The sequence below is a fragment of the Lathamus discolor genome, chromosome Z, assembly GCF_037157495.1.
Source record: "Lathamus discolor isolate bLatDis1 chromosome Z, bLatDis1.hap1, whole genome shotgun sequence".
In the NCBI taxonomy this organism is placed as follows: Eukaryota; Metazoa; Chordata; class Aves; order Psittaciformes; family Psittacidae; genus Lathamus; species Lathamus discolor.
The window spans coordinates 44,783,254-44,804,257 of NC_088909.1; the positions used below are offsets into that span (position 1 = coordinate 44,783,254).

The 21,004-nt window shown below is 38.8% G+C and overlaps 1 protein-coding gene across 1 annotated transcript; it reads right to left on the bottom strand.

Annotated features, from left to right (window-relative positions):
- Positions 1 to 3,972: 3,972 nt before the first annotated feature.
- Positions 3,973 to 19,937, bottom strand: LOC136005942 (uncharacterized; the record flags this gene model as incomplete). The annotated part of the gene is given in 5 exon segments (XM_065663833.1): positions 3,973 to 4,097; positions 4,100 to 4,353; positions 4,355 to 4,431; positions 5,497 to 5,521; positions 19,711 to 19,937. Coding segments are annotated over 5 exon segments (708 nt in total), but the record flags the coding sequence as incomplete, so codon positions are not given.
- Positions 19,938 to 21,004: the final 1,067 nt, after the last annotated feature.

Consider the following 21,004-nt stretch of genomic DNA (forward strand, 5'->3'; position numbering starts at 1 on the left):
AAAAAATGCGTTAATCAAATCTGCAGTGTTCAATTTACTTTAAAGTTATTACTTAATGCGAAATAAAATTGTTCACTCTCTGTATGCTTCCTTGTCCTGGGTTCAGCTGTAGCAGTCATTTTTCTCCATCTTAGTAGCTGGGTGCAGTACTGTGGTTTTGACTTTAGTCTGAGAACAGTGCTGATAGCACACTGATCAGACACCCTTTGTGGAAAGGCAGCTTGTCAGCTAATTGATTTATGAGTGGTTTCCCTTGTATAGCAATATATATCACTTAATTACTTTTGCACATATTATGTGCTGCTTAATTTTCTTAATTTCACATAATTGGAATGCTCAGGGGTTTATATGCACTAGAAAAAAAATCCTTTCCTTTTCTAGATGATTTACCCTCTGATTCCTTTTTCAGTGAGGAAGACTTAAGATAAAAAGCTGGCAAAATTTCAGGTTAATATGGTGAAGACACTTAAAACTTTTACGAACATGACATCAATAATAATATTCTATGATGAGGGCTGACACCCTATCTCATTGGATGCGATGTACTTGACAAATTTCCTCAGGGTTCCTATCAGACTTGCAACACTTCCAGCCTTCCAAGCAGAAGACAGCACACCACAGAGCAGAAGATAGAACCCAGGAGCAAGGTCACAGCTTTGGAGTTGGGGTGGGGACAGGCAGATGGACCATTTCTTAGACTGACCCATACAGGTTGTGAAATGTCGGCCTGTGTCTCCGTTTGCACGCATTTCACACTGGTGAAGTTTCACAGAGGCCTTCAGTAGGCAGGGTCTTGTGACAAAATGTGCCCAGTTGAGGAGACTAGCACTGACCCGTTTTAAGAACATGGAAAGAGTAGAAAGAAACAGATGTTTCTGGAGCTCATCTCTCCGGTTTCCAGCCCAAACATACTCCAGAGGAAGCAAGTGGCAGTAAATGAATTATGCAGCTAGCTGAGCAGGAGGACACATTTTTGTAACACTATTCTGTGGTCACTGCATACAAATTTAAGGAGCTGCTGTAATAAACAATGGTCTGAAACTAAACAATTGTTCATTTAGTCACCACAAATTAGTAAATATTAATAACCAATGCTTTCACAGCGGTTGTAGCAGGGCTGTTGTATAACTGTGGTTATAGTCTGGATAACTTTCTAAATTAAAAAAAAAAATTAAAGACAGAATTTTATTCCGCTCAAGAAGTGTACATAAATATCACACAACTGGAATAAGCACATACATACTTAAAATATTACAATCTTCCATGAATCAGTCACACACCATAGTTCATCCAGTTTTACCTCTAAATGTCACACAGTTAGGGATACCTTCAGATCTCCTGGGATTTGGGCGAGCAAGGGGCCAGTGAAACATTCAAAAAAACCACAAAGCACCCCATGCCAAAAATTACACTTCTGAGCAAAGCATGACAGCTAGGAGGGTAAAGCCTAATTGATTTCCTTCTCTTGGCAATAATGAGGATACCTTTCTCAGTCTAGATTATGAGCACATTTAAATAAGTTAATTAAATCCCTTGGAACCTTTTACAGAAAGACAAGTAGGCAGCACTAATAGGAGGTTCTACACTAAGTAGCATACTGAGTTTATTACACAGAAGGAAAGAAGACCAGGAACATAGTCTGGGCAATTAACTAGCCTTGGCAATTGTTGACTTGTCTTTTGTTTCAGTAAATCTAATGATGGGGATCTCTAGAGCTATTGTTATGTTGATAGATTTGAGTCACATCAGTTTAAAATACATATCGCATCCAGAAAATCACTTAAAAGGTGTTTAATTTTAAACGCATGAACCCTGTCATTGTAGTCTGGAATTACTGAAATCTTACTGTCAAGCAGATGTTAGAGCTCCATGCTGAATCAAAGATTTCTTACAGCTTTTCAGTAAATCACACAGCCCAGTATTAAAAAAAAACCCCTTCAACAAAACCCAACTGCATGGTTAAGTTAATAATGGGAGTTTCAGATGCCAGCAGCATGGCTTTTCTTAGTTTTATCAAACAGAGTATCATGGAATTTTCAGCTCTTGCAATTAATCTCTTAGCAACTTAATATAACACAGCTGGAGTATAACAGTTCTTAACTTGGCAGTTTACCCAGAGGAAACAAAGCTTTTAAATTGATTATAAAGAGAGGAAGACATAAGCACATTCAGTTTTCCAGATCAGCATTAGTGATGCAATTTAAAAAGAAAATTGTGATAGCCAAATACAAACACAGAATCATAGAATCATTTAGGTTGGAAAAGACACTTAAGATCATCAGGTCCAACTGTACACCTAACATCATTGCCAAGTCCACCACTAAACTGTGCCCCTCAGTGCTACATCTAAATAAATGTCTTTTAAACAAGTCCAGGAATGGTGACTCAGCCACTTCCCTGGGCAGCTGTGACTGGTTTAACCTGTTCAAAACATTAAATGGAAAAAAGAACTCTAAAATGGAGGAAAATATCTCAAAATAAAGAGGAGCAATTTGTAAAGAAATACAGCTTTCTCTGCAACATCAATCGTAAAGAGAGCTAACGAGCCCAGGAAGCTAAAACAACTGATCTGAATCACAATTACTTTGTAGCTAACCACCTCAGCAAAGTGGAACTGTTTTCTTCAAATGTGAAGCTGTAAGTCTTCCACGGCAATACACTGTACAGCAAAGTTCAACATTCCATAGGTCTATCTGCCACATGTTTAGCTTTGTGTGCCAGCCAACAGGTATCTGATAACAATGATGTATATCTCATTGTGGTTTTATTATGTGTAGCCTCAGAATCTGAAATAATTATTGTAAAGGCTTTCTCTACAGACAGCCTGAAGACAGAAATGAGATGGAAGCAGCAAGAAAACCACTGCCTGTAAAATAATACCCTTATTTCGTACTCATATGCTAATCTACTATTTCAGAAATCTTCCCTGCTGTTTAATGTACCCGTTCATATGCATGCCCCTACAGTTATTTCTTGTTTCCTGAAGGAGGAACTTCAGAAAGGGCTTCTACTGTCTAAGCAGGGATTTCGTATTTGCTGGCAAGAAGCAGAACAGAGTGAAGCAATAACTAGCACCAGAGGAGCAACAAGTGAGGATAAATCTACTGGGTTTATGAGCATACGGACTCTTTAAACATTCCACTGTAGTATTCAACACAACTGCTACTGCTGCTTCATAAATCCAACTCATGCAGTGAAGATATCTATCATGGTGTGTATGGCAGAAACATCAAACCACTTGGGAAGATACCCACTTAGTCTCAAATGAGAACATCTATTCTAACGGTCTCTGCAGCTGTATAATTTTTAAGAATTTCTTGAGAAAGGATGTCCTGCTGACCAAGCTGTAGATCTGATGACTAGGAAAATAAAGACAAAAGGAAACTAAGGAATTGAGAAAGTCAATTCTGAAAGAGATTATTAAACTCCCAAATGTAAATGTGGATTGCCATTAACAGCATGGTCTAAACTGTACTCGGAGGCCTATGTATTTCAAATATTTGGGTGTTCACAAGTAATGCAACATCTTTACATATAAATAACCATAACTAATTGCTGGATTGTGCAGTGACACATGAAAAACAAAAGTGATGTAGTAAAGCAGTACAAATCTGCTGACTCTGTCAGCACATTCAGCTACAAGGGGCAGTGGAAAGAAAGTTAATAGTAAAAGAACTTTTACCAAATGATCGGTGATCAAAGCTGGCTGCTTTCCAACTGCTCTGTAGTAGCACAAATTTAATTGTACGTAACTTTTCACCAGTAGGACTAACGCTGAGTCTGATGGGACTTTAAGTGCTGGGTCAGACCCTGTCTGAGGACTACATGCATATGCAAGACTCAAGAATCATAGAATCATAGAATCATAGAATAGTTAGGGTTGGAAAGGACCTCAAGATCATCTAGTTCCAACCCCCCTGCCATGGACAGGGACACCTCTCACTAAACCATCCCACACAAGGCTTCATCCAACCTGGCCTTGAACACCGCCAGGGATGGAGCACTCACAACCTCCCTGGGCAACCGATTCCAGTGCCTCACCACCCTAACAGGAAAGAATTTCCTCCTTATATCCAATTTAAACTTCCCCTGTTTAACCCATTACCCCTCGTCCTGTCACTACAGTCCCTTACAAAGAGTCCCTCCCCAGCATCCCTATAGGCCCCCTTCAGGTACTGGAAGGCTGCTATTAGGTCCCCACGCAGCCTTCTCTTCTCCAGGCTGAAAAGCCCCAACTTCCTCAGCCTGTCTTCATACGGGAGGTGCTCCAGTGCCCTGATCATCCTTGTGGCCCTCCTCTGGACTTGTTCCAACAGTTCCATGTCCTTTTTATGTTGAGGACACCAGAACTGCACACAATACTCCAGGTGAGGTCTCACAAGAGCAGAGTAGAGGCACAGGATCACCTCCTTCGACCTGTTGGTCACACTCCTTTTGATGCAGCCCAGGATACGGTTGGCTTTCTGAGCTGCGAGCGCACACTGCTGGCTCATGTTCATTTTCTCATCAACCAGCACCCCCAAGTCCTTCTCTGCAGGGCCGCTCTGGCTCTCTTCTTTTCTTCAGAAACATTTCTTCCTCTCTTCTTTCAAAAGGAGTAAGAATTATTATTTTTATATTGCCATTGTTAAAAAGTCTTCTCCGTTCTGAAGGGAAATAGTTAATTTCTAAGAAAAAACATTCTCACCAAGTAACTTCATAATGAACCAAGCCATATTTCTTGTGGAAGTCACCAGATGGGAAGAGCCCTGCCAGTTAGAGTTTGTATGAAAATCATTTTAGAAAAATATTAGAAGTAATGTCTAGCAAAAGCAATGGAAAATAAAGAACTAGACAGCTGTGACTACTTCTCCTGTTTTAAAAGCTATTGATATTTACTGTTATTTTCATTGCTTCCCTGTCCTCCTTTCAGACTATTGTCTTCCACTTGTAACTAGCTGTTAAGAAATAGGTCTAGTAAGAATCAAGTTGACATTATCATATAATATAAATTCAAGTTACTAGACCTATTCCTAAACAGGAACAGAAACTTACACTCCACCTGCACTCAGGCTGGCCAGGTTGAAGCCAGATCTTGTGCAGAAACCATGTAGCTATATTATGACTGGATCTATGCTAACATAATGGTGACCATGACACACACATAGCAAGCCAACTGAACTACCCACCTTCCAAACCATACTGGGCAATGCACATCTAGCACTGGGCTGTCAGCAGTTAAAAATCTCTCACATGTGCCCAAAGGCTTTCCTTTGTGTTTCTGTTTGCAATGTGGGTTGTCACCAGCCACTTCTGACATATGGATAATTCTAATTGTCCTGAGTTCCGCTCTCAGCTGTTCCTGGGCAGCTCTCAGCTCTTCTTATCACTTCCATGTCCAGACTGGCCAAAATTCCAACTTCAGCTCATCTGTGCCTGACTAAGAGTGAGTAGAGATCAGCTGTGCCTTGCCTTCACTGATGTACACTGATACCAACAGGGCAAGTACTGCTTTGCATCTCTAACACAGCTCAAAAGGCCTCTTATGAGTGGAATCCAGTACTAGAGTCACTTCATACAGCAGGCTGGGACAGTACTTCAGAAAGGTAAAAAGACCAAATGCTAGGAGTGTCCCACAGATAAGCAGTTAGACTTCTCACTAGCTGGTGTCGACGTGGCCTTCCGTTCACCACAGTAGCTTGGATGCCTCAATCCATTTCAGATCTGCTTCCTATACACTTCCCAGAAAGATAGAAGACTTGTAAAGGAATGAGCAGGTCACACCTTTTTTCACTTTCTAATGAAAGAAGCATAGTAAAAGAAAGAGTTTGCATAATACATTTCATCTACTTACCTGGGTTTAGTATTATTTCAGGATAAAATTAATTCAAAATGTCTAGAGGGACATTTTATCAATTTGAACAAGGTCCCTACAGAAAAAGTTGCCTCACCTCAAGCAAAGACCATTTATCTTCTAATCATCTGCCTCCTTGCCTCTAGCTCCTAGTATTTCAGAACACCTCTTGTGCTCAGAAAAATGCTCACACCAGACAAGATGACTGGCATGCAAACTGTATTTCCGCTGTTCCTTGGAGAAGGAACTAGATCACACTCTCTTGTTGTAGACATTCAGCTGCTACCTCTGCTGACCTCAGCTATTGTCATGATTTGCCTAATAAAATTGTTATGTGAGACAGCTTTGCAGTTTGGTCAGAGATTAAACATGCAATGTCTCCAAATTACATTTTCAGATCATAACTCTTTAGCCTTAGGCCATTGCCTAATAAAAGTCCTGGGCCAAATTTAATTTCTAAATGCACTCTTCACAATTAGCTTTTAATTGCATAAATATTTATTCTTATATTCCTTATGCCAGTTCTAAGAAGTCACAGCTAAAAGTGTGTTTCAGCATTATGCATCAGCATGGTACTTTAAACATTAACTGCATATAACAGAAAACTCTGTTTAAGCAGTATCACGATGGCTCCATAAGTTTCACAAGGAGAAAATACAATAGAAGGGAAGTGGCAAGTAAATAAAGTTTAAAACCCCCTTTATAACACAACATAATGGGGTTCATATCAAGTAAGTATTTATTTCTGAAGTGAAATAACATCAAGAAACCATTTTTATAGGAGTCACAGGGCAAACCACAAGTAGTTTTGTAACCAAAGCAGGTGCTCATAGCAGCCTTTCTTGATGATGAACTGATGACAAAAATCCAGCCAGAAAAAAAACCACTCTATAGAGTGTCATTAAGAAGAATAAACGATGATGTAAGGAAGATTGAATCTGGCAGCACAACACAATAGAATTGGTCCATAAAAAGACTGGGGAGAATAAGCTCAAATATCAAATGAAAATTTGATGTTATTTATGAAAAGTTTTGTTTTGTTATGAAATAAAAAACGGAGCTAAAATGAGGCATATCCATTTCCTCCATACTAATTTCAGTATGGAAGTGTAATGATGTGTATGAGTCTTGGAAGAACTCTTTTGCAGAGCAAGCCTGGGATAATCCAGAAAGTTAGGTCATATGACTGGAATTAAAACTCCAGTTGCAGCAACTGTGTAACAATTTATTTTAATACAGGTTTGTAGTGGTCTAGAAATATGGTTTCTTCTTGGCTCCTTAACCAACCCTGCCTCCTCCCTCTCTAGCCTTCCACAAAATAAACTTGAAATGAAAGGAAGCACAGTGAAGTGAGAGAAAATAAGAAAGGTTCATCTGAAATGTGACCCCACAGACACCTGTATGAACCTCCTGTTGCCTTTCATTCATAGCGCAGGGGCATTGCTTGTGATGCCGAAAGGATGGAAAATGTCCAGTATTTTCTTCTCCTACTCAAACAAACCTGTAAACAAATACTAAAAGGCATTTTAGTTTGCCTGCTTAGGCAGCACTGACTGATAAATTTGTTTCTGAGGTGTCCCAGATATCACACAAACTTCTAATGTAGGGTTTTTTGGGGGGGAGTTACACCAGTAGCACTATCATGTGGAAAAAGCAAATCAATAGCTTGTAGCTTGTCATGGTTTAACCCAACCGGCAACTCAGCAACACACAACGTCTTGCTCCGCCACCGCTCCGGGCTGGATGGGGAGGATAATTGAAAGAATGGAAACCCCACAGGTTGAGATAAGCGCAGTTTGGTAACTAAAATATAGTAAAGTATAATGATAGAAAGAATACCAACAATAATTATAATAATAGGAAACAAAAATAACAGAAAAAAAAAAAAAAACCAAAAAGCTCAGAAAACATAAGTTATGCACAGTACAATTGTTCAACATCCACTGACAGATACCCAGCCAGACCTGAGCAGTGATCTTTTCCTTCTGGGTGACTCCCTCCAGTTTATATACTGGCCATGACGTGCTGTGGTATGGAATACCCCTTTTGCTAGTTTGGGTCAGGTATCCCGTCTCTGCTTCCTCCCGGCTTCTTGTGCCCTTCCTCACTAACAGAGCATGAGAGACTGAAAAGTCTTTAATCAGTGTAAGTGCCACTGAGCAACAACTAAAACTTTGGTGTGTTATTAGCACTGTTCTCAGACTAAAGCCAAAACACACCACTGCACCAGCACCAGGAAGAAAAATAACTGCTATGGCTCAAACCAGGACATACCAGTAGTCGCCCATGGTTTAGCTCTCATATGCTCTTCATAAATTATCTTTCAAGGGAGTTAAAAAAAAAAAAAAAAAAAAAAGGAAAAGGTGAAAGAAAAGAGCAGCTTTTGGGTCAATATTTTCCTTTTCCTTGGAATTTCAATCATGTTCCCGCTCCGCTGCAGGGCAGACTGTGTGGCAAGGGCAGAAGGGGACAGACTTCGTCCAAATGACACCACTGCTCTCTGTGAATGCATAGGCACACTGTGCTTGTTGTGAATTGACAGCAGCTGTCAGGATGAAAAATCAGCTTGAGTTTGCTCTGTCTGTACAGTCTTTGTAAAAGTTCCCACTTTCACTAACTTCCACTGCTAAATACAGAAAAATTATGTTTAAAGATTTTGAGAAATAGTGCTTCACTGGTGCCACTCTTAAGCAGTATTTAATATGGAATAGAATATGCAGACTGTTTTTGGTGAGGCTGTTAGACACAGTTTCCAACAACCATACAGTAGGGAGGTAATGAGAATTCACATTAGTGAATTTCAACATGCACTTCCCTGCAAATTCCTTACAGACATCCCATTAATTCCTGATTAGACTTCTCTATGCCAAGCACACAGGGCCTAGCAACATCAGATCCAATACGCAAAACTACAGGGAAGAGAGAAAAGGGACAAAAGACAAGTGTAGACATTTTTTTTCAGTTGACACAAAAAAACGTCTGTACCTACTTTGTTTGAAGGGAACAGATTTTCTTTAACATCAGCATGTACTGATTTGGTTGTATTTTTCACATATACAATGAGCCTTAAGAGTTTTATTGTTAGTGCTTTCATCTGAGAATTTACATTATCTTTATTTCTTCACTTAGTCTTCCTCAAAATGGACCTTCTAAAATGTGCCCTTTTTTTCTGTAATATGTTCATCCTTTAAAAAAAAACATCAGTACTTAGATCTCCTCATCAACATATTATCATGTTTTAGGATATGTCTACACAGACCAGCAGTGCTTATTTCTGCAAGGTCTCACTTTCAGCTGTATCTCTGGCAGTCACAGACTAAATATCTGAAAGAGAAGAGCTCCGCATAAGACTGATGTATACAAAAACTGACTGCAGCATCAAGAAAGTGGAAAAACTGTCATAATAAATACATTTATCTCAATTCTGTGTATTATTAATGTTTATGTAACAAACTATCTGTATGTGCAGAAAACCGCTTCAGATAGAAGCCCTCTTTCCTTTTCTATTTTGCATCTTTCTCTGGATGATCTCAGAATTTCAAAGAAATTCTGAGAAAGATTTAACTTTCTTGTAATTTGCTATTTGGCATTCAGTTCCAGTTCAATACGCAGGAAGGTACTGGCATGTCATACTGCAGTCAATTATATCTGCACTGTAGTTCGTAGCTGGGATGCTAGCCTGCTCACAGTACAGGCATGTGTGTTTTCTGTTAATGTTAATTAAATTAATTTATAAGTAGGAAGTTCAGGCCCTCTGAGGAGGGAATATGCTAATGTTGGGTTTCCTTCTACTTTGTCATCCCAATTTCACATTAGGCACTTTCTAAACTCAGACACTTAGAAACCAACGCCATTTCCTACTGATCTCTTATTACTGGTGATAATTGGTGATTAGGACCCTCACACTGAACACCCTCAGCAAACCAGCCTTGCAATATTTATAATAGTTATTAATCAACATTTAGTACTTACTACACACAGAAAACTTATAAAAAGGTGCCAAAGCAAGCTTGTATAGTGGGGCTAACACCAAGGTTAGGTGCAAATCAAGACCACTGAATGTTTACCTTTGGGCAGCTCTATGTCTTCCATTAACTCAATACCACTAAATAAAAGCAGGACAAGCACTGATCAGTGGTGCTAAAGCCAAGCGGCAAGTTGTGCTAAAGCTAGTGTTGATGCTAGTTTAGCGTTTGCCACCCCTGGAAGAGATTCATCATTGAATGACCCTGTTTAAGTCATCAAATCAGAGCCAGGGAGTGAACTAACAATGAAATTTTGTGGATTATGACAGCACCTTGTGCTGTCACACATCCCCTGGACCTCTGAGTTAGCCATGCTGATGCATCTTTCTCTTCTGATGTCTTTCACTTGACATAGCTGTCATAATAATCTCCAAGCCTACTTGTCCCTGCCAATAATCTTCATCCTCTTAACAACAATAGGCTATCAATGTAATATAATTTATTGTAAAGATAAAAGAAAATTTTTCCTCACTTCTTAAATGCCTTCCCAATATTGGAGATGCCTTTGTAATATTATTCCTTGGAGCCATGTAATTTTTTTCTGAGATAACTCATTCCTTCTGCTAGGTAGAAGAAAGCAACCTAATAATAATAATAATAGTAATAATAAAAAGTCAATAATTCCAGCAAGGGAGAAAACCCAAAATATTCCAGACTGTTAGTGACATCCCACTCTGTAGACAAGTAGAAAATGCAGAGAATTCTGATATGTTCATACTAAATCACGGGATAAGAAATTATGTTGAATTTATCATATCAATTATTTGGTAAAAAACAGCATTGCTGAATTTCAGGATCTCCTTCCAAATATTTTATAGGTAATACATGAGACACAATTACATGACTGTATTGCTTATTCTGATCTCTTTACTGTCTAAGTGAAGCAATTAATCCACCTTTAAACTCAATAACAACAAAGAAATGAATTGTTGACCTTGTTCCCTATCAGGTTATATAAAATGCTTCTTTTTGATTCCTAGAAAATGAAAATGCTGCAGATTTTTGTATTGACTGTCACTTTTCTTGCAGAGTTCACAGAAGAAAAGAAATTATCTATAATCATTTCTTCTGTTCCAATAAATGTAGATAATGATCTGATGTCTTTCAGCTAGCTTTCACAGGAACAAATCTTTCTTAGTGAGACCTCTAGGTCCAGCAGTCTGATTCATGGATGAAACATAACCAAAGGAAACTCCAAGGGAGCATTACAATAATTGATTGTGGCCATTGTGAAACAGGCCAAATCTTCACAAGAAGCAACAAATGTCGCAGTATCATTCTTTGTCTTTGTAGAGGCTGCCTGACATTAGATTAAATCTACTAATACAATACTTCAAAGGCAGTTCAGAATCCACAGCTGACATTTCCCTTCCATGTCAGGAGAACTGAAAAGATATAAACCCCATGGGTGAGGTAAGAACAGTTTAAAAACTAAAATAAATCAAAATATAGTGATAATAGAAAGAATACTAATAATAGCAATAATAATAGGAAACAACAAAAACAAAAAAAGAAATTAAAGCTCAGGAAGCACAAGTGATGCACAACACAATTGCTCACTGACTGCTGCCTGGCCTGACCTGAGCAGCAATTGGTGCCTTCTGCGTAACCCAGAAGGGGTATATACACTGGTACCCCAGTTTATATTACTGGGCATGATGTGCTGTGGTATGGAATACCCGTGTGGCTAGTTTGGGTCAGGTGACCTGGCTTTTCTTCCTCCCAGCTTCTTGTGCCCCTCATCAAAGCATGAGAGACTGAAAAGTCCTTAATCAGAGTAAATGTTACTGAGCAATAACTAAAACATCCGTGTGTTATCAGCATTGTTCTCAGACTAAAGCCAAAACACAGCAATGCACCAGCTACTAGGAAGAAGATTAACTCTATCCTAGCTGAAACCAGGACAAACTTTTCAGTGTTATCTGTCCTAAAGCAGCAGTCACGCTGTTTTGTTTCATTTTCTTGAACGCCTCTCATTCACAAAAGAGAGTGAAATGGCCATACTCAGTGGTTTAATGATAGTCACCAAACCCTTGATATTTTTTAGAGTATCACTGCACCAGCTACTAGGATGAATAATAACTGTTACAGCTGAAACAAAAACACTGGTTTACATTTGGGATGTAAGACAGGGAAACATAAATCAAGATATTTTCATCATTTTCCTGGAGCCAGCTGGATGGCATTTTGTGTCTCAGCTACACAGAAGATGATATAATGGCAGACCTGGCTGACAAGTACTTGACGATGTTCCAGAAATTTACCAGTCCTGAAACCTCCACCCTGCCTAACATGGTGACAAAAGGTCTTTAAAACTTACATTAATTTACTCCATGCCTTTACCACGCCACCTTCCTTTCAACAGAGAATAGTGAAGATGTAAACAATAAGAAAGAGGGGAAAAAATAAACACGTTTTCTTTATCTTGGTTTGTTTTCTTAGAATAACTTAGAAAATACCAGGATTCAGAAGTCAACACATTTCCCTGCCCCTGCCACTTACCCTCCCTACAAAGAACCATGGACACCAGCACAACTTGGGTGTTCCCTGCAGTGACTGGAGTGTAATCATGAAGAAAAACCTCAGGGTAATTCAGGGTTTGCTTTTTGTATTCCCAGCTTGGGTTTTATGAGAGATTTTTTCATTCATTTCTTCAGTTAAGAGAAAAATAAATCATCATTTGTAACTGCAAGTAATTTTGACGCCTCTGCATACGCTTACAGTCTCAGATGTTGTGCATGGCAGAGAGCTGGTGACAGGTACAGGAGTGCTAGCTTTGAGGACTGAAGAAAGACCTTCATATTCCATGAAGAGATAACGCTGTTTAATACACTGCTTCAATGCTTAGGCTGTTGTTAGCTACAGGGAGTAGCTATTAACAGTTTTCACACGTGGAAGAAAGTGCTTTAGATTAATAGGATTTTCAGTGTTGCTACAGCTGGTGCAAAATAATTGTAGAGTGTATTTATTTCCCTTTTTCTTTTGTAGAAAGGAAAGAGAGAACATTTATGAAAATTCATGATCCTGCTGAGCTGTTCCTGGAATCATTAGGAGGAAGAGCGCTATTGGCATGACAGAGAGAGAAGACAAAATTTAGTCCACAGTTTTCAAAATACTTCTCATAAAGATGAGTACCTCTTTAATTACAGAAGATACATAATATGTAAACTTTTGTGGATTTGCCTTCTACTAAACCCACTCCAACTAAAAATCCTCACTCTTCAGAATGATTTTTTTTGTAACTTTGCGTTCAACTTTTAATGTTTCACTGCATAGCCCAATTCATTTATTTGTTCTGTTGACAAGCAGGAGCTACTAAATCCAGGCTTTTTTGGTGCGTTTGTTGGGTTTTTTTTTCAGATCAGAGTCTTTAAAATGTATGTACGTGCTTTTAGTTTGAAGGCAGTCTCAGGCTTGAAGAGTTTTTGTTGGTGGTTTGTTGCTTTTCTGCACCCCTTTATTTTCTAGAATAGTACAATTAATTTTGATTTTTCTGAGTGATTGCATTGGCCTAGGCACACTTGTTAGTTTTCTGTAGAATTATCTAGTGAAACTAACAGATACAGTTTAAGGATCAATGACTCAAAAGTCACTGTAGGAAAAACAATTAAATGTTGAGATCTCATGAGTCTGGAAGATGATGTGAAAAATCTTAGTAGAAAATGTTTTGAGGCCTTTGGGGTTCAAATATAATTAGATGATTTATGTTTCAGCTGAACCCTGACAGCAAATTAAACTTTGTTATTGATTATTTTTATGCAAAATATTTCACATTAAATCTTCTTGGCACTTGACAGTGTGATAATGTCTTCTTTAGTGGAACAGTGTCAATACAGTCCTTGGAACTGTGCGCACAGTTGTAACAAAGACTGACATTATTATGGATTTTTTAAATCAGGGTGAAATACAGCTAAAAATCTACTTTCAGATGTTAGTCAAATAAGTATCAAGAAACAATTCTTCTATATGATGAAAACTGATGTGACTCAAACTAAAGCAAAGGAGTTGATACCAGTCCATCTATGGTCCATGGTATAGTCTATAAAACACTTTAAAATATGAGAAGAAATATACGCAAACAACTGGCTCTTCAAATAATTCTTCAGGTTTATTTAAAGTAAGCTGCTTTAATCATTGCTTAACTCTATTACCTATCAATATCTCTAATGTATATATGGATCTGAGAAAGGTCCACTTGTAAAAGCCAGTAAGGTATATTATGCCTACACAGATAATATTTAATTACAGGGATGCCTTATTGAGCAATAGCCTTAGGCATTTCACAAAAGAACTCCCACCATATTTAAAAACTCTAATTAAAGATGAAATGTAATATAACTGTCAGAGATATGTCAACTCTTATTTCAGTGGTTTACTGCATTTTTTAATTGATTTAGTTTCCAGGTCTAACCATCTCTTGCTACTTGCTTTCACAGAAAAAAAGAAATGGTGCTTTACAGGACACAATGTATTTCACCTTTTTTAATATTAGTATTCCGTTTCCATAAACTTAAGTTGACATTCCCCACATCCTCCATTTCATTTGACTTCAATTTTCCAGGTGAAAGCCCTGTTCTGAAGGCTTGCTATGACACACAAGACTTTAGCAGAATTTTAGCCATAATTTGAGTTTTGTAAAATATCATTAGTTATCCTCAGAAGTGCTGTTTCTGTGCTATTCTGAGGTCTGAATATTCAGATGAGTTAGCAGAAGACCTCAAATTGTTAAAAGACTATGCAGCTGGAGAGAGTTGCTCATCATTGCCAAAAGACAGAGCAGAGCATGGCCCTTTTTATAGTAACATGAGATTTTAATGAGATCCAGAGTTTGGTGATAAAGTTTTCTGAAATGGATGTTATCGGCTCAGCTTGTGACAACAAAGCAGCTGATGGCAACTTCCAGATACTATCTCAGCTGTCTTTACTCTGTTGTCATTAGACTTATCAACCCCAAGCATTTTGATTGGAAGTGGCGATGTGCACACAACTGACTCACAATATACTGTGTATGTTGAAGTTTGCATTATGGGTTCTGTCTTTGGCATCTACTCAGGCTTTGACCTTGCTCAGGAGGCAGTTGGAATTTTCCAGCACTTTGTGTCCAGTAGACATGTATGGCAGAGGAGATGAGTCAGCCAGACTTCATGACTCCAAAGTATTCCTGCAAGAGTTAAGACCCCAAACAAGATTGTAACAGCAGATGCAGATGATTAGGCTTCCCAGAAGCCTGTGCATTTTTATCAGTGTTACTAAAGGACAGGGTTGCTCTGTCAGTAGGCTCAGGAGACTGACAGTCAGTATAGAATATCCAGTACTTGCTATAGAATCATAGAATAGAACTTGCTATAGTTACTCACATTGGAAAAAATACAGATACTAAAGTAGATAGCTGAAAAGTTATAGGCAGATGCATCATGTTCTCTTTGCAGAAGTTTGCTCTTCCAGGGAAATAGCAATCCTGATTGTGTGCCTAGCACAGTACTGACACAGAGATCATGTCAGAACATCACCTAAGCCAATATCTGTACTGCAGTCATCAGTCTCTCAGAGATAATAAGCAAATTGCCAACTTTAGAATCACGCAAACATTCAGCCAACTTACGTGGAAGGTCTAGGTCTCAGAGGTCTGAAATCACAGGCTGGGCTTCTTTTGTGTCTGCCAGAGCACACTTCACCACTTGGCACCTGTGGGATCAGCATGTGTCACTTATTTGTATCGGGGTAACTCAGCTGCAATATGCTCAAAAGAAAATCATAATGAAGAAAATATGTTTCAGCATACAGCTGTGGTAGCTGAATGTTACTTCAAATGACACACTTCAAGAAGCATTTACTGCTCGTGGTTGAAGATCTACATGCCCTTACCTAGGGACATGAGGAGAGTCTTCATGTCTGACCTCTGTTCCTGACACGGAAACAATGGGATCCTGAGGAACTTTTGCAAAGGCAAAGCAGACTCTGTAAAGCCTGGCCTTGCAGATCCAGTGTTGTCATTTCTTTGCTACCTTTCTTGGTTTACAGAAATATCACATACCATTCCTTGGCAGTTGAAAGATATGATTATGTTCCAACTACTCCTGTTGAATACACAAAATAAGCAAAGCAGTCTTCTATATGAAAACTAATCACATTAGGTTCTTAACAAAGCAACATTTTATTCCAAGGGTATTCAGCATAATTTATAACCGTGCATAAAGTAACTCATATATCTTTATTCAGTCACTATCACTACAGTTTCTAATTATGTTCTAAATATAGCCACAGAGTTGTCATTTATCAGTCACTATTTACAACATATGCACATTTGTATTCTTTGGCTATTCTAACACTCACTGTTTTCTAGCTTTCCAGATATTATTTCAAGCATGAACTTTGATTATAGTGCAGTTCCTTAAAATAAATTCATTAAAATAAATGTCATTCACATCTGCATTTATTCTGTAGTTTTCTGTCATAAGTTTCTGGAACTGTGTTGGACATTTCACCATTAATAATTTTAGTTCACATTTTAAAAGTATTCTGGTTTGTCCTTTTTGAATTCAAGACAAATGAAACAGAGAAAACACACCCAAACCTACTATCAACCATCATCCTGAAGTAACTGCTTTTCTTTCAAAACCTTCCTTTCAAATCCTTAAAGTTTGTGTTCTCTCCCCTGCACTCATATATTCTTCACTTCTTGTTCCTTCACTGCTTTTATTACACAGCAAGTGAGCTCTCAAAATACAAAAAGAAAGATAAAATAGGCATGATTATAATAGAAGCCATTTAATAAATGTCACACCTTCTGGCATATTTCAAATTATTGCTAATGACCAAGTGACATGCAGAGTGTAAACTCCCCAGTTTTCTCCATATGCCACTACTTGCTGATTGTAGTGGGTCTAAATTACCCCTCCCAGTTTGATTTTCTTTAGAACAGGAGACAAAAAGAAACATCCCTCTTGACTGTACTGTGCACAGATCTGGAATCAGGAAGGAAACTATTTCAGTTTGTGGAATACTTTTGCCTTTGTGAATTTTAAGTTATACTTCCAACTTTAAAAATATGTATTGTGTCATTTTTCTACAATGCATGTCTGACCTTTCGAAGCAGTTCCCTTGTCCTGCTTTTATTATCTTGCACTTTTTGCCTAGTGGGCTTCCCCAGACATTAACCTGACAGTACTGGCCCTGATTTCACAAAGTTGTGTGATATGAAGGTTGTTTAAAGTTAGTGGTTGAACATCTGGTCAAAGGAATGCTGTGTAATTTTATTTATTTATTTTTTTTTTTATACCATATTTTTAAAACTTCCCTAGTAATAGGTGCTGATGCTCAATTCTTTATCCATTTTACTGGTTCACAAAAGTGCATACAAAATAAAACAGGTAGACTGGCTCTGCTAAACCTCCAAGAAAGGCTAAAATGTATCAGAAATGGCATTTGTTAAGGCCTTATGCGGAATAATATTTGAATGCATGCATGAATCTGGAGCCAAGTTGCTTCCTTTGTTTTGATTCTTCCCTTCTGTTCTTTCCTTTTTAATTTCTGCATCACCTTACATCCACTGCAATAGACACACCTGCTTATTATTCACCATAGCAATAAAAATAACTACGGTGCATAATCAGAAATATATGTCTGCATTAAAAGCAAGTTCCTTTTATTTAAATCCACTTGCACAGGAATTAAAACAGATGCAGTTATCCAGCTACAAATCTTTAAAGTGCGTTCCCAGTACTCCCCACTGCACGGACAGTGGTCTTCACGTTGCTGCTTTTCTTGAAAACTTTACTGGCATAATTCCTTTAATTAGGTGTTTTTTGTCTGCTGAACTATTCTGTTGATAACCATCCCTATTGTCACCAAACAGTGTTCAAAAAAGGGTTTTATGGCTGTTGTATGTCTCTCTCACGTATCAGGATAGGCTGTTGAAATACCTTCACCACTGGCTTTGAACAGCTCTTTTCCATCCCTATTTTGAAGTGATCCAGAATAACATGGACAGTCCTGGGAATGTCGGTGACATACAGAAATCACCAAAAGTAACTAATAGTTTATAATCAGTTCAAGGAGATGGAAAAAACTCCAAGACCAGGGACCCCACAGTTGTAAGACCTGGAGTATTTACGTAGCTGACTTAGGGAGGACATTTACCTTTAAAGAAAAACACTGCTGTAGCAATCAGCAAAACAATTACTTGGGATCTTGCTAGTTCTTAGAGGTTAATCACACCCAAAAAAATCCACTGTAGCCTTTCTGAGTAAAAATCTGTATGTACCGCAGTTTGTGAGTCCTGATGCAGCACCCTTCTACCCCACGTCTTACATTTTCCTCCAGATACTGTATTTGCGGCATATTTGCCCCAGCTGAGCTATGCAGGAGGGCTTCTGAATGAAAGTGATGTTTGTATATCTGGTCAGTTTCCATTTCAGTTGTCGGCCATCCAGGTTTTACAAGCCTGAATGGCGAAGGCTCTACCTTCACTGTCCATGCTGTACAAGTTGAACAAGATACTGAGCATTCAAATGCAAGTGTATTTTAATACCCAAATACTGCCACTCACATTGCTCACTGAGAAGTAGCTCTTTTGAACAAGACACCTATCAGCAGATTAAAGCCTTTGGCTTATTAACAAGTGCCTGCCTATTATCCTTCCAAAAATTTTTTCTAGCCCTGTTAATCAGCAGATAAATGTAAATAAGCAAATTATTCAGAGTTCATTAGTACTTAGTTAATGAAGAAAGTAATAGCAGTCCTGACAAAACTCAATGCCCATTTTAGAATCTTAATTTTTGAAAGCTGTTATTTACTAATATATAATAATTATATATATATAGTAATAGACATAGCTGTTATATAGTAATAATGCAGCAGTTCCCCACCTGCTACTCTGCTCAGCACCAACAAAGCCCCAGCAAAGCTCTCTGGGCTCCCAGCTGATCCGGTAGGACAGTGTTGTCTGGGACAGCAAAGTGGCATGAATGTAGAGTTAATAAACAGCAAAGGTTCCCAGACCTTTCAGGAAACACTATGGTGCCTGCTCTGTATTACACTCCTCCTCAGCAGTACTTTGAAGAAATCTGTTGTGTATGCAACCTGCCTACCATCAGGGACACAGGAAAAAAAAAAAAAAAAAAGAGATCAGGGAGGTTATGTGAGAGAAACGGCAAACAGAGAAGGAAAAATATCTTTTTATTCTGAGTGATGATGTGAAGAGTTAGACACTAAATTCTCCCACTTTTCTGGGAACCACAGGCCATCCTCACCCGTATACCTCCGGAAAACTGTCTACATACATGATGCAATTTCATGTTTAGAGTACAATTTCGATGCTCTGACCATTCAGCTGCCTGGTGTGTGCAGCTTTCATACAGTTTCCTCAAATGCCAACATCACTGAAAGACAGTTGTCACACTTCATTCTCCCTGCATGACTTCCCCTAAGCCTGCTGGACTTCCTTCACAGGGCAGGTATCTATGGTTTTGCTTTTCCCTTTTATTCCTTGTTTTTTATTTATTTTATTTATTTTTATTTTTTTTAGAGAGAGAAAAAGTCTCCATTTGGAAGATGTTGCTAGCAACTCACTAACCAGCAAAACGGAATTCTGTGTTTCTAGGACAGCAGACCCAGGTTGTCTGATAGCAATGGTTGAAGTTGTCCCTCTCCACAGGGAGCACTGCTAAACCCAGGTGGCCAAAACACCCTGGCCGGCTTTCCCAGGGTACAGAGAAAGACCTCCATGTAGTTTTGATTCCTTCTCTGGGTTTAAAAAAAAAAATTAGTTCAAATGTTCTGGTACTTGAATTCATCCATATTTCCTTGCTACTGAGAAGGTAATTTACGAGCACTTTGATTTTATTAGCTTACACCCATGAGCCTGCTGCTCCATCTCCTTGCCAGCACCGGAAGCCGTTCACCAGCCTATCCATAACCCAGTCGTCTACAATCAGGAGGAAACCTTCTTTTCTCTGGCCTTCTTCTGTTACTTTCCAGGTCTGGGACTCCTCAGAACCATTCTTAATGGTAAAGACTGAGGCAAAGAAGGCATTCAGTAATTCCGTCTTCTCTGTGTCTTCCGTTACCAGGACACCCATCTGAATTCAGCAGTGGCTCCACATTTTCCCTCATCTTCCTTTAGCTGCTGATATCCTTGTAGAAGCCCACACTTCTTGTTGTACTTGATGTCCTTAGACAGACTTAATTCCTAGTGAATTCCAAGTGCAATTGAGTGGGCAAAAACCTGCTTTGTTGCATCCCTGCATACCCTGACAATGTCCCAATAGTCCTCTCACTTGACCTGTCACTGAGCTTGGAATCCCCATCTAGAGCTCAAATACCTCACTTACTGTGGTCACCAACTCTGTTTCCTTACAGGCTGAGTGAAAAAAGAAAAAAAAAAGTTATATATAATATTCTTTTATATATAGTGTGTCTATATATAGCATATATACATTATATATAGTGTATGTATGGATCACCATAATTTCTAGCTCAACAGAATTATTTTTTTGTATGCTAGTTAGTTCATCCCGATTGAACACTAAGAAATGTGTCACAGTAACATGCACTACCCTGCCTATAATTTCAAAGTTAAGGGTCATGTGTGATGGTCAAGAGACCCCTTTTGTGTTTGTCTCAAAACAACTCGAAAGACAGAAGGAACTGACCGCTCACTATCACTCGGGCAGATTGCAGGGATTCAGAGCAGGGATTCTGTTTCACCAAGGTGGAGGATGCTTTCATCTGCTGTCTGCCTTGAGGCCACGCAAATCAACTGCCCCAGCAACAAACTGGCTGGAGACAGCACATGTGAAAGCACAACTGGGTTAACTGGGTCTGTGGGCTCATCAGATCTCCCTGCAAATGTGTCTTCACCTGTGGGAGGGTTCCAAGAGATACTGACCCTGTAAAAAGGAGCCATCCTGCAGCCGTGTGGTATGCACTCTGGACCCCAGGTCAGTGGGCTCACTGACTGCAAGGACAACAAGGACTCCAGAAACTACAACTGAAAAAACTACAAGTGAAAGGGTGAGTGAAAGAATGTGAAATTGCTGACCAAGAAGGTGCCACTGGATCCGTAGGGTGGTGATCCTGTTTTTTGGTTTTCTTTCCTTCTTTTTTTCCTTTCTTCTTTTCTTCTTCTACTTAGTATCTTTTGTAA